The sequence below is a fragment of the Neopsephotus bourkii genome, unplaced genomic scaffold (assembly GCF_033783945.1).
Source record: "Neopsephotus bourkii isolate Nb327-2 ecotype Australia unplaced genomic scaffold, CSIRO-AGI_Nbou_v1 NB_595, whole genome shotgun sequence".
NCBI classification, from domain to species: Eukaryota; Metazoa; Chordata; class Aves; order Psittaciformes; family Psittacidae; genus Neopsephotus; species Neopsephotus bourkii.
Window position 1 is genome coordinate 2,388,007 of NW_026901096.1, and position 12,492 is coordinate 2,400,498.

At 44.7% G+C, this 12,492-nt stretch overlaps 1 protein-coding gene and 1 long non-coding RNA gene across 5 annotated transcripts in view; one reads left to right on the top strand and one right to left on the bottom strand.

Annotated features, from left to right (window-relative positions):
- GRHL1 (grainyhead like transcription factor 1) overlaps positions 1-4,993 on the bottom strand; it is a 40,918-nt gene extending 35,925 nt beyond the window's left edge. For 2 of the 3 annotated variants that reach the window (XR_009725199.1, XM_061351745.1), the window contains exons 1-2: positions 4,228-4,401; positions 939-1,125 (exon numbers count right to left, since the gene is read on the bottom strand). Coding sequence is in view for 2 of the 3 variants with exons in the window: in XM_061351745.1 (XP_061207729.1) it covers positions 939-1,125; positions 4,228-4,274 (234 nt within the window). In the remaining variant the exon portion in view is untranslated. Of the gene's footprint in view, positions 1-938; positions 1,126-4,227; positions 4,402-4,842 lie in introns of those variants that run through there. The other variant, XM_061351746.1, reaches the window with a different exon arrangement.
- Positions 4,994-5,243: 250 nt separating this feature from the next.
- Positions 5,244-9,804, top strand: LOC133211383 (uncharacterized). Of its 2 annotated transcripts, XR_009725194.1 has the most exons (4): positions 5,244-5,311; positions 5,900-6,207; positions 7,556-7,709; positions 9,140-9,804. It is a non-coding gene; the product is annotated as an uncharacterized LOC133211383 (long non-coding RNA). The 2 variants fall into 2 exon arrangements; XR_009725195.1 differs by lacking the exon at positions 5,900-6,207.
- The last annotated feature ends 2,688 nt before the right edge of the window (positions 9,805-12,492 follow it).

Here is a 12,492-nt window from a genome sequence, read left to right on the forward strand (position 1 = left end):
CGCGGTTGGCAACTGCACTCACTACTGTTAGAAGACACCAACTAAAAGTTCAGGCACACAAGCCAAGTCAGCCTTGTGAACTCCCTGCTCGCTCAGCAAAGGAAAAACAGGTATCTCCACCCAGTGAGCCTGGCCACCGTTAACACCGGCATCTAACCTGAGCAGGACGCCTGCCTGCCTAGAAATGTCCGCTTGTCTCCACTGACTCGGACATGGACTGGAGATAACTACCCTGGCTTAGACTCCTGACATTCTGGAAAGAAAGCTCAGCAAAATGTATTCCATGCAAACCCGAAGGTTATCTGTGCCACTGTGCACAATTCACCGCTGAGCATCTACTAAGGCACACGTCTCTGAGAAGACTGTGAATGCTGGGGAAGACAACCACAACTGTCAAAGGATTAACAGATTACAGCAGCTGAAGGTTAGAAGAATGCAGACAGCAACTCCTTCAAGCAGACACTTCTGCCCCACACTCCACCAAAGCTCTGTAGTTATAGCTTAGTATCAGCTGAGACTAAGCTAGCACACCAAAGCTCCAGCAAAGCAAACAGTCCCACCAGAACAGGGATCACATGAGAAAAAGGAGAAGAGTTTTCTTCTCGATGTGTATTTACATTCAGACAGACATGCTCCCCAAGTCTCATTCTTCATCACTATTTCTATTAATATACTGCCATCTGCAAAACCTGGACTTGACAGGCAAAGCTCTACCGAAGCTTTTGACACACTACATTAAGATCCAGAAGATGTTATTTTCCTGAGCTAAAAATAAACTAATTTTCAGAAAAAGGGACATGGATTTTTTTTTTTCCCTTTTAAAGCCCACATAATTTAAAGTCCTCATGATCTATTCATAGCTTCCATAAAATCCTCTAGCAAATGAGAGACGGAACAAGAGCTCCTCTGGCTACCAGAGTGTACCCACGCCAATCTACCTTGTAGTAATCATAGAGCAGTCCCAGGGCAGCTGCGCTGTCTTCATCACCATTGATGCTCATCATAGCTTTGGTAGCTGCTGTAAGGGGATTTTCAAGAAAGGTTTTCCAGGCCTCATCTTCACTGGTGTAAGGACGCCTCTGAGAGTAGAGAGAGTCATTCTGAAGAACCAACACGGGTCTTTTACTTGGATCATAAGGGAAAAAAAAAAAAAAAAAAAGGAAAAAGTAAGCCACCTGTTAGAACACACAAAAAACATTCCTAAAGTTCTTCAAAATTAGCTGCTTCAGTTTCACAGGGTTCATATTCCGATTCAGTGCACTGCAATGATTAGCCAGTACAAAAAGCCCAGAAACCTAATTCTGATCTCATTCACGCTCACTGTACATCAGGATTAATCTGACTGAACTCAGCTGGATTACACCAGCCTATATGAAAAGGCAAAGCCGTTTAAGAGCGCAACTGACCCGCTCATGCTTTGAATCCAACCCAGAGTTACATGCACTTACTAGGCTGCCACCTACAAAACCTCTAGCACATCCTATATAATACTACCAAGCCACAATCTGCTCCAGTTGCTGTTTCTAGTTCCAGTCCCCAAGTCGAACTACAAAATGTGAATTAAGGAAACACCTCTTTCCCCCAGAGCTTTCAGAAGGTGCCTTTGTTCTCAGAGTATACATGAAAACACCACCTAAAAGCTGCTAGTTTGTTATATACTATACAAGGAAAATGGTCAAAGGGTCCTCCAATCAGTTTGGCAGTGAATTTCTTTCTGAGAAGGGAAGCCCAAAGCCTGATTACTGCTGAAATAACCTGTGACACTGATTTGAAACACACTCAGCAGATGACTGGGGAGGAAAAAAAAAAAGGAGGGATGGGGGAAAATCAGTTTCCCTTTATGTCGTAGTGTACAAGAAAGAAAAAAAAAAAAGAGTTAATATTTACTCTGAGCATTTTGAGATTGCTGGGAACAAGAAAGCTGCAAGATGACCTGGACTTCTGCCCACAGGCAAAAGTAGGATACCTGTAGAAAATGCTGTCCTCCCATCTGAGACAACTGAATATGTTTCGGTTGTACTGGTAAAATATACGCTTCATCTTTCAAGCCAGTTCAAGCTAATGCTGCTTAAATCTGCTTTGTAAAGCAGCTCAAACAGTCTTCTTTCCAGTGCGAGCCCAACACTCCTTTACTGCAGACTGGTGGAGAGAGAAGAAAGGCTTTTGCTTTCTTAGGTAATTCCAGACTCACTTGGCAATGAATTGGGAATAATTTAAAATAAATGAATAATTCTATTTTTAAGAAAAGACCTACAAAAAGCAGTTCCCCACCATCACACCCCTTCCCCAGTACATAAGTACTTTTAAAATTTCTTTATCCACATGCATTCAGACAGAAATACACTACAAATACAAAAAGTTATGAAATACAGAAGTTATGAAATACTCTAGTCACTATAATCAGCTTAACAGTATCCTACATTTATCACCACCTTCTACCAAAATGATTGCAAAGTACTTTACAAATCACACATTCGATCCTTTATTAGTTACACAAGTAGCTTCAACAGGACAGCTTGGCTGAGTTGAAGACACTTAAAACATGGGAGTTTCCAGGACTTGTATGAGTACTTTGTGGCTATCAATCAGTATTATATAGTTGGGAAAAAAAAAAGCAAATAAGGACAACAAAAAGACGACAAGCTCTTGCACCAAGCCCTTTGGTTAGGTCTACACATGTACACATTGACACAGATACCAAAATGAAGCGTACCGAATTAGACAACTGTGGTATTGAGGACATCCACCCTCTAGCAAAGCAGAAAACAAATTTTCTGTAGGGACATGGAAAAAGCTCCTGTTCTTATACAATGTGATAAAAGAAACCTCAAGCATCTAGCAAACGGGTAAACCATCCAATTAAAGTCACTCATAAAGAGAACGGCAAAGTAACGTGAGTGCAGTTCACCTGATCCATCCCTCCCAAGCTGAAGGGCTAAGTCTGCCTTGCTGGAACTCCCAAGAGCACTAAACTGATTCCCGCCAGCCAGTGCAAGGCTCCCACGGAAAGAGACACCCAAACCCCCAAGAAATAAAGCAGCCACTAACCACAAATGTGCAAAATGCAAAACCTATGTATTTTTTGTGTGATTTGCCATTGCAACACTTAAATATAACACGTATTGCCCTACAGGTAACCTTACCCCCTTAAAAGCAGCGTAGAAAGAATTATCAGAAGCGTAGGGTTTGGCAGTAACTCAATTCCTTAACAGAACCACAGCTTCTTTCAGGAAAATTGGAACATTATTAATAAGAGGAAAACAAGCACCTTAAGTGTTATGTTTCGAGATTATTGGTACATGGATCTGCTCGCAAACAGACAAGTCCAGCTAGGGCTGGAAATACATTTCCTACTGCAGCTTCAGTAACTTCTGAATTTTATTTTCTACGTGACCAAAGTGGAAGCAGAACAATATTACATAAAGCAGACTCTCTCCTTTCCTGCTAGGATCCCACAGCCCACAAGTGTTGTGTGTTCAGATCACAGAAACTACTCCTACTTACTTCACCGACCCAAACCCCACTGTTTCTCTCCCTCGCCGTGCAGTTTAACTCCAGTCAGCAAGATCATCTGCCGCACAGTGCTTTTATACCTGATCTTGCACAGAGCACACCTTTAATGCTGAGGCAGCAGACAGGATTTCTTCCGCCGGCTTCTACGTGCCAGAAAAGTGAAGCGCACGCACCTAAATTGCTATGGCCTCATCTATTAAGTGTCATCAGAGGTAGAAATACATATGAAAAATCCTAATCACAGGGTGCAATTACTGAGCTGCTGCGTTAAGAGTCCTCCTTCCAGACAGCAATGTATTAAAACCAAACAGAAACCTTCAGTAAAAAATACTACACTTTCCCTAAAAAGAAAAAAAAAAAAAAAGAAAAAGTTCATTTGAATCGCCGATCGTTCAAAACACAGTAACTTCGGAATCAGTTCTTCAAGTCACTTCAGAGCTTTCCCATTTTCCATTCACTTACAGCGTCCACGGCCACCGTCACCAGAGGGACACAGTGACAAGTGCAGTAACAAACCTTAGTCGTTTAAAACGGCAAAGGATCCGTTTGAAGAAGACGTCTCGGCATGCAACACCGTGAAGTTACAGAAAACACACCCCGAGCTCTGTTTTAACTCTTCTAACTCCTAGTTTCGCGCAGTACGAGACGGCTGCAACCGACCACACCGAGAACCCCTCTCGGGGCTCGCCTGCGGGCCGGCGGCCGACGCCTTACCTGCCGAAATCCACCTTGCCGGAGGGGTGCGCCTCGTAGAAGTCCATGGGGGCAGCGGCGTGGCGCTGCGCTCTGGCGGGGCAGGGGACACAGCCCGCCGCTGCGGCTGCGGCTCCGCCCGCCTCCCTCAGCCCCGGGAGTGGGGCAACCCGGCGCTACGGCGGCGCCCGCTCCTCCCGACGGCGCGGCCCGCTCACCGCCGCCGCCCGCTTTTAAGGCGCGGCGGGGGGCGGACGGCGGCGGCGCTGACCCACGCCTCGTTGCCGGTGTCGGGTTTCAAAGCCGGCCCTACCTCACTACTCTCTGCGCTGCGCAGGGTGGGGTGGGGAGGCCGCCGGGGTCGTTCCGCTGCGCCGCCGGGACCCCCTCGGGGCTCATCCGCCGTCACCCCACCTCAACTCCCCCTCCTCCTCCCCCCCCCCCCGCCATTTCGCACTGCTCCGCCGCAGCCTCCGGTCACTCCCCCGAGAAGATGGAGGGGGGCGGGCCCCCAGGGAGAGTGGGTCTCCCCGGCCCGGCCCCCAGGCGGCGAGCCCCTCGCCGCAGCCCCCCTGACGGGCGACAGTACCGGTCGGACCGGACCCGGCTGTCCCCTTCCCCGCCCGGCTCACTCACTTGTCGTAGTCTTGTGTCATGTCTGGCGGAGGCAGCGGGCGGCAGAACTGGCCCAGCTGGTCGGGAGGGCAAGGCGGGGGGAGCGTAGAAAGCAGCGCGCAGCCCGCCGCACCGACGGGTTTTGTCGGCTTTTCTCGCCCGCTCAGGTGGCTTCCGCAGCCGCAGGTGGACGGGCGCCGCGCTACGCCTCCCATTGGCTGCCGCGGACCGCGGGGCGGGTCAGCCGCGCCCCCATTGGACAGCCGGGCGGGGCGGGGCGGGGCCGACGCTCCGTGAGGGACGGAGGCCCGCGGAGGCGGCCCGAAGGGACCGGGGCGAACAGAGCCGAGCCAAGGGTGGCCCGGGCAGTACTGCGGGGTACTGGCCACGGGGCAAGAACGAGTAAAACTTGGCGGGGAAGGTGCTGCTCCGCGGTTGGGGGCTCTCTGGGGGAGCAGTGCGCTCCACTGTCAGAGGCCGCTTTCCTGAGGTAAAAAAAACAACATAAAACCCAACACAAAACACGTTTTCTGTCCGGTTTCACTACCCCCCGGCACGCGTTCACGGGGGTAAGGCTAACGCCAGAAGCGGGGTATGAGGGAAGCACCCGGGCAGCTTTTTCGCACTAAGAAAGGGTTTCCCTTCTCCCTCTCCCATCCCGTACACCATTATAGCTCCTGCACTAACCCTGCTTTTAGGAAAACGAAACAAGGCACGTTGAATTTATGCTGCATTGACTGGTATAGGACTAGCATCGTTACATGCCTCACAGGTGAACCCGGGTTTGCAGAGAAAGAAAGGTTTACAATGGAGCTACTGCTGGAAATGCATTTAAATCCTCTGGTTTAACAGCAGCAACATTACAAATACATCAGATAGATCCAAAGTGGCATGGGTGAATTTGAATCGGAAAGCCCTTAAGTTTCTCCTTGAGAAATAAGGGTGGGAGGTTGGTTGTTTAAGTAACAAGTTGAATCCAACCCATATAGCAACAATGCTATCTATCATATGTCAAGATGCTGCAGATAGCTACTGTAATTTAGAAGTATGCACACTAATAAGAGGTCTCTTCTTCTAGGTCGAAATCTCTTCCCTATTTGTACAGGATATACTCCAATGCAAAATTATAGAAGCACAATTCAAGCAGCCAACTGAAGGAAATACGAAACTGAATGGAACAAACTTTCACTAAGGGTCTAATCCCGAAAATTGTTTCATATGCTCTGACTGGATTACAGCTAGCATTCTAGAAACAAAATGTTTGTTGCGATCTGCAGACACTGCCACTAGGATGGCAAAAGATTAATATCATTACTGAAGTAGGATCCTGCTCTCATGCTGTGAAACAAACTGATGTAAACTGTTCTTTAGGACATGCAATAAAAGGTGTTCTATATTTTTAATCCTTTTTAAAAATCTAATTTGGTACTACATAGATGATTTCTTATCTGCTCTCACATATGAAAAAATACTGTCATTTGATTAAGATGTCATTTTTCCAAACGAGTATAACTTGCTATGTTTCCAATACAAATTATAAAACCAGCTCAAAATCCCAACTACTGGGAAGGACTGGTAACGTTCTTGGGTGTTATTCACTGTGCTTCATGCTCCCTCCTGCTGTTTGTAGAATCCTGGGATGCACAGACACAATCGCTGCTTTTTGGCATACGCGCATACTTTTCACTAGCAATAAAATATAATACTCCCCTGTAAGTGACCCAGATACAGCAGCTCAGTCACATGTTTACATTGCACCCAAACTGCTACAATCTTAATGATGTGCCACACTTGGTACTTAACTAGAATTTGCCATGATTTTATTCCAAGTAAATCAAGGCTGTTGTCTCTGCAAAAGGAATGGCTTTTCCTAACAGCCTGATCTGTTGATGAAAATGTAATTACCGACATAGGAATCACTTCCACATTCAGGAGACAATGATATAAACACTGGATTGTGACACCACTGACTAACCTGCCGGTCACAATCTAGGCTCTGTAACACCACTGGTAGGTGTATTTCTGTGATGTCACCAACTGGGTTGCATCATTGCTGAATAAAATCAGGGAAGAAGCACAAAAGGATTTAGCAGAGCTTTTGCTTTGGTATAAAGCCATGCCAGCCTAGTGCGGCAGCGCCCTGGCAGGACTCCCCTTGCCCTGCACTGTTCCATCCAACTTCTTCCCTCGCTCGACCCTTTCACCCCAATCTCATTGCTCTCCTCCACCTCTCATGTCCTTCCATTTACTTTTGCCTCTGCCTTGGTCCTCCTGTCAGTATTCTTACCTTCTTCACTCGTCTCCCTCTCAAAACACATTAGGAACCGCACAGAAGTTACATGCCACTTGCAACCATGTGGCCAAGTGCTGTCTCAACTTGCTTGCACCTCTTCCTAGTCTTTATCTTTTGTCATCGCTACCTAGAGAAACTGAGATTTATTCTGGACAAGGATTAGCTACTGTGATGACTTACCTAATAAATAAGGCTTTAAAATCTCATCCTTGTTAACATCTACACTCACTGGCCATTCACGCCTGTGCAATAAACAAGTTGCATCAAGTTTGTAGCAGCAGTTTTGATTTCACCAAACGCAGAAGGGAGTCAAAACAAGACTACCTAATCCGAACCCCTAAGATGTGAGGGCCCTGCTGCAGAGCTTGCTGTAAGGAGCAGTGAATTTTCTGTACTCTCCACTACACAATACACCAGGCAAGCTTTGCTTTTCTCCAACAGGCCTGTGGTTACTAACGACAGAGCTGGAAGAGCAAGCGTGAAGCTGATCACTGACTCTCCGAGAATAAGCCCGAAGGCATCAAAGGGGTAGAAAACCAGAGAAACACCCATGAAGATGTTCATGAACTCACTAGAGGAAGCAAGGTGAAAGCAGGTACAGTGGAAAGACAGACAAGTGACAGTAGGAAAGGAAGCTGGAAAGAGAAGCTGGAAAAAGCTGGGGGGGGGGAGGGGGAAGGGTAAAAAAACGAAAGCACATGTGAAATACGGAAAAGTTAAAGAAACAGTTTGCTTTTCACTTCAGTCATATGTAATCTTGCAGGCATTCTTTAAAATTCCCTTTTGGTTCTGTATTGAACCCTAAAGATAATGTAGACACTGTTGAGAGCATACAGACTATTCAGGGGCAGGAGATGCAGCTCCATCAGCCTGAGTACCCTCCAAAATCACTACAATGTAAATTAATCAATTTTACAGCAACCTATATATTAAAGCAAAGTTATCCTGAACCCTAGAATTTTATCTACAAGATCTTCAGCAGGTTATCCAGTCTCACTGAACATTTATTGTCTCTACTTAATATTATGTTTCCCCTGGTTTGACTTGCGTGCACGCAGGTCCTGCCTCGCAGGCTGACAGCGGTATAGCAAGAGGACAGTGTATGCAGCTTTTTCACTGCATGCTGTTCTCTGCCTAATGCGCTCTGGTCCACAGCATGGAAATCACCCCACCGCCCAGTTAGGAGTTAGAAGCACCACGGAGCTCAGTTCAAGTACACAAAAACTTTCTGCCACAATTTCTATCAACACAGCATGACTTACTGTGCAGATGAGATCCAGGTGGATGGCTTCACATCCTAGCATCAGAGCAAACTGAAAGTGGTGGTCACAAGGCCATAGCCAAGGTCCTGCACAGGAGCAGAGGAACCAGCCTGCCTGTGGAACTGAAGCCTGCCTAGCTGGTGAGGAGCTGATGGGTCACCAGGAACTCACTAGCTCTGCAGTCCAATGCCTTCACCTTGAGAGGTGGGGCACCTGGATATCGTTTTAGGATGCTCTTCCCTGGGCCTGTCAAGTGGCAGCATCTTCACCCTTGCACTCTATGCGACACCACTAGAGCAGCCCTGTCAGAGGTATGCAATGCTCCATCAGCCAGCTATTGCAAGTGTCCTCCACGTAAAGGTGGCACAGAAGTACCCCAGGATCCAGAGCAAGATATTAGATCACAACACAGACACTAACAACACACATGGTGGCATTCTCAGGAGGCAATGGTGGGGTCTGCAACCAATGAGCAAAGCCACTGCTAGGACAACAGGGTGGTCTATGAGCACAGAATACTTTACAATACAGAGCAGCCATGTCAGATTATCAAGAGGAATGTGCTTATATTTTCTTTTAGAACTCCCTGATGTACTGCCAGAGGCAGAGTGTAGGTGCTGAGGATTGGCAAGGAGTGTTCTGGCTCTGGAAATGCTGCCATTAGCAGTTGTACAAGGGCAGCTATAACCTCACATGAGGACACAAGCATTCATCATCTCCCGTTCTGCCAATCCTTACTCACCCTCTTGTTCACTGTTTCTAGCACAAGCAGCACTGAGGAAAGCTCTTTTATGCACCTGTTTCGACATCTTGGCATCCCCTTTATGCTCTCTCTCCCTCATCTAATTGACCCAGGAACAAAGGAGCTTCACAGGTGAGGAGCAACAAGACCAGTAACTGCAGAGGAAATACCGGAAAGCAAGCATTCTGCATTGAGTACAACGACAAATGCAGTGATGTGGGGAAAGGACATGGGGAAAGTGCAAATGAACCATGGAGCACACATCTTCCTTGAGGACTTAACATTTTCAGACCTCACCTCTCCCAAAAGCCCTAGGGGTTGTGGTTCTTTTGCTCCTGGCCCTGTAAAAGCATCCTCTTGAAAAATTACCATAAATACCCCAAAATAATTCCTCAGGACCATCAGCAAAAGTCTTGTTTGTCCATAAAGGGAGAAAAGTAATTCTGAGGAAGGGTTTTTGACCCTTCCAAGAAGTCGTTAGAGAGTGAGTTACTCATTGCATTGCCTGTAATATTGCACAGAGCTTTCTCAAATCTTCCCAGCACGGTTATTTCAGGGGTCATGCTAAAAATGGGTTAGGGAATATATAATTGCAGTGAAGCCCATGCAACACAGTATGCCCAATAAATTAAACCAGCATTGCTTGCAGGCATTGGGCTTTGGATTCTCATTCTCTGGTTAAATCAGGTTCAGGGCCTTCACTCTGTGTAAGAAGTTAAGGAGAAAGTCAAACACCCCTCCTTCATGTCTGGAAAATCGTAAAAGCTTTAAAAAGAAAAATACATGTTACTGAGACTGAGTTGCTATTGAGAATGCAGACACACTGAGGTAGTGAAAACCTAGTAAGGTAAAGTATCTATTCTGCTGAATGCTGTATGTTTCAAAAGAAAAGGAGGTATCTGTCATTTTCAGATATATGTGTATATATATTCATAAATATATATTCGTAGCCAGGTTGAATGTGGCTTTGAGCAACCTAGTTTAGTGGAAGGTTTCTTGCCCATGGCAGGGGGTTGGAACTAGATGAGTTTAAGGTCCCTTATACCCAAACTATTTCTGTGATTCTGTATCTCCACTGAAACAATAGAAAGGTTGCATTATTTGGGAGAATTCATAAAGCAAGGCTACTTTTGCACTCTTAAAGATAGAAAAAAGCAGTGTGTTAAAATGTTACACACAATCTAGAAAAAAGCCTAAATTCCCTTCAGAAGGCACATCCAGGTCTCAGAATAACTGATTTGCTATTGTCCAAGTTAATAATTATTTAACTATTCTAAGTCTTCTCAACATACATTGCTTTAAAAGTTTAATCTAAAATAACCCACTTGCCTTTATCTATATACTTAAGAACTCATTCAACTTTTAGAGTAGGAAACAAAACAAACTTGAGTCTTTACTTAAAATTTCCAAGGGAAGAAGTACAAAAAAGTAGCTATGAGAAAGCTGGGTTTTATCTGGACATTTTCAGCAAATAGTTACAGAAAGGAGCTGTACCTTAGAAGTAGATAGAGGAGGTGGTTAGAAGGGCTGGGCTGTGGCAGACACCCTACCCTTCAGCTATCCACTGGTAGCTGTCTGTTCAACCAGCACAGCTCCACCTCAGGGTTATATTAACTGGACTCAAAGTAGTTGTCCCAAGAATGCTCAACTACACTTTACTGAAGATAAGGCACTCTTGTGGCTCATCAGCTTCTTCAACATCATTAGTCCAACATAAGTGTTGATTGATTAAACTGGATAGAACTAACATTAAGTATTTTAGGGGCACACCCTTTACTTTAAAATCTGACTCTTAACCTATGTGTCCAGAAGGCACACGGCTCTTGATGATTAACTGCAAGCTTTATTCCAGTTTATTAAAGTACAGCCTTAATTTATTCTAACATCTAAGGCAGCTTTTTTAGTTTTGTAACAATGTAACAATGAGCACAGTATTTTTAATTTATGAAGCTCAGATTTTACTACTACAGTAGTTTTAAAAGAAAGGTATACCTATAATTAAGTGCATAAGTCTTTCAAATAAAGACTTTTGAATTAAATGAATCCTTTAAGTATAACAAGGTGTCTTTTAGATAGTTAATTCAAACCTTTAACAGATATTACAGTAAAAGAATGAGACACTTTCAGTCGCTTGAGGAAGCACTGTGACAACGTGTATTACCCTTCTGTGTATTTTTAAGTCAAACACCCATCTAGAAAAAGAACACAGTAATTTTGCCAAATATTTACAAAGTTTAGCAATTCACTCAGGTGAGGTCAAACATAATAGATAATGGCTAATTTTAAAACCCAAACACCAGACACAACATGAGCTTCAAACTGGTATATTCTGAGTCCATTAATGTAAACATCAGTTCAAGACACATCTCATCAGAAGTCTGAGGTATGTATGCACAACTGCACAATGTGGTAATAGATTTTACTAAACTATACCCACTTACGAAATCCCTAACACATACAACAAGCAACAACCCAGTCTGCTCTTTCTTTTTCCACCATCAAGTACAGTTTAGCTCTGTATGGTTAAAACTATAACTTCTCATCTGCATGTCACAACCACTTTTTAGGACTGTTGCTCTAAATCCCTATTCTACAATAATTATAGAAAATATCGAAAAAGTAAACACTTTCACCCAAACTGTCTTTTCTGTACTCTTAAATCAGAACCCCACACTTCTTTACCTCCTGCCTCCACTCAGCAGGCAAAGCCTCCTGGTTTGCCAACATTTTGAAGTAACCAGGACAACTTATCTTTAAGTCTTGTCTGCTCTGCCTGTGCTTGGCATACTACTTTATTACTTAGCTCCAGACAGGTAGAGCAGCACACCTCTCCTATCATTCACCTATTCCAGTTATTTAGACAATGGCTTCATGGATTGAACTGCAGTAGATTTTAAACACTTCCATTATACTCAGAGTCTACTCACTGAACTGTTTATCTTCCCACACTGCATCTTACTGAAGTCCTTGCTCAGGAAGGAAGACAGTACTCTTTGTAAAGTCTGCAGGCACCATTTTTCTTGTCTATAATAACACTTAGCTACTGATTTTGGTTTTGATCAAATGGATTTGGCAACTTCTGTACTCTGCCCATACTGATGGCTGGAGTTGCTGAATTTTATTTCATTCAACTGAAAGCAGCATTACCCATCTGAGTATCTACTCAACATCTCTGTTCAACATATACGTATGTTACGGTGTCTTTAATTTAGTGGCAGCACCCAACTTCATTTACACATTGTCTGGGACAATTTAAAACCACAGTGCATAAATAATACTGAGCATGAGAAACTGGTATAATGTCTGAGGTGCAAGCCGCTGAAGATGCTGAATTACAAAGTGGTCAGAAGAAATTTAAATGACAGTAGCTTTGC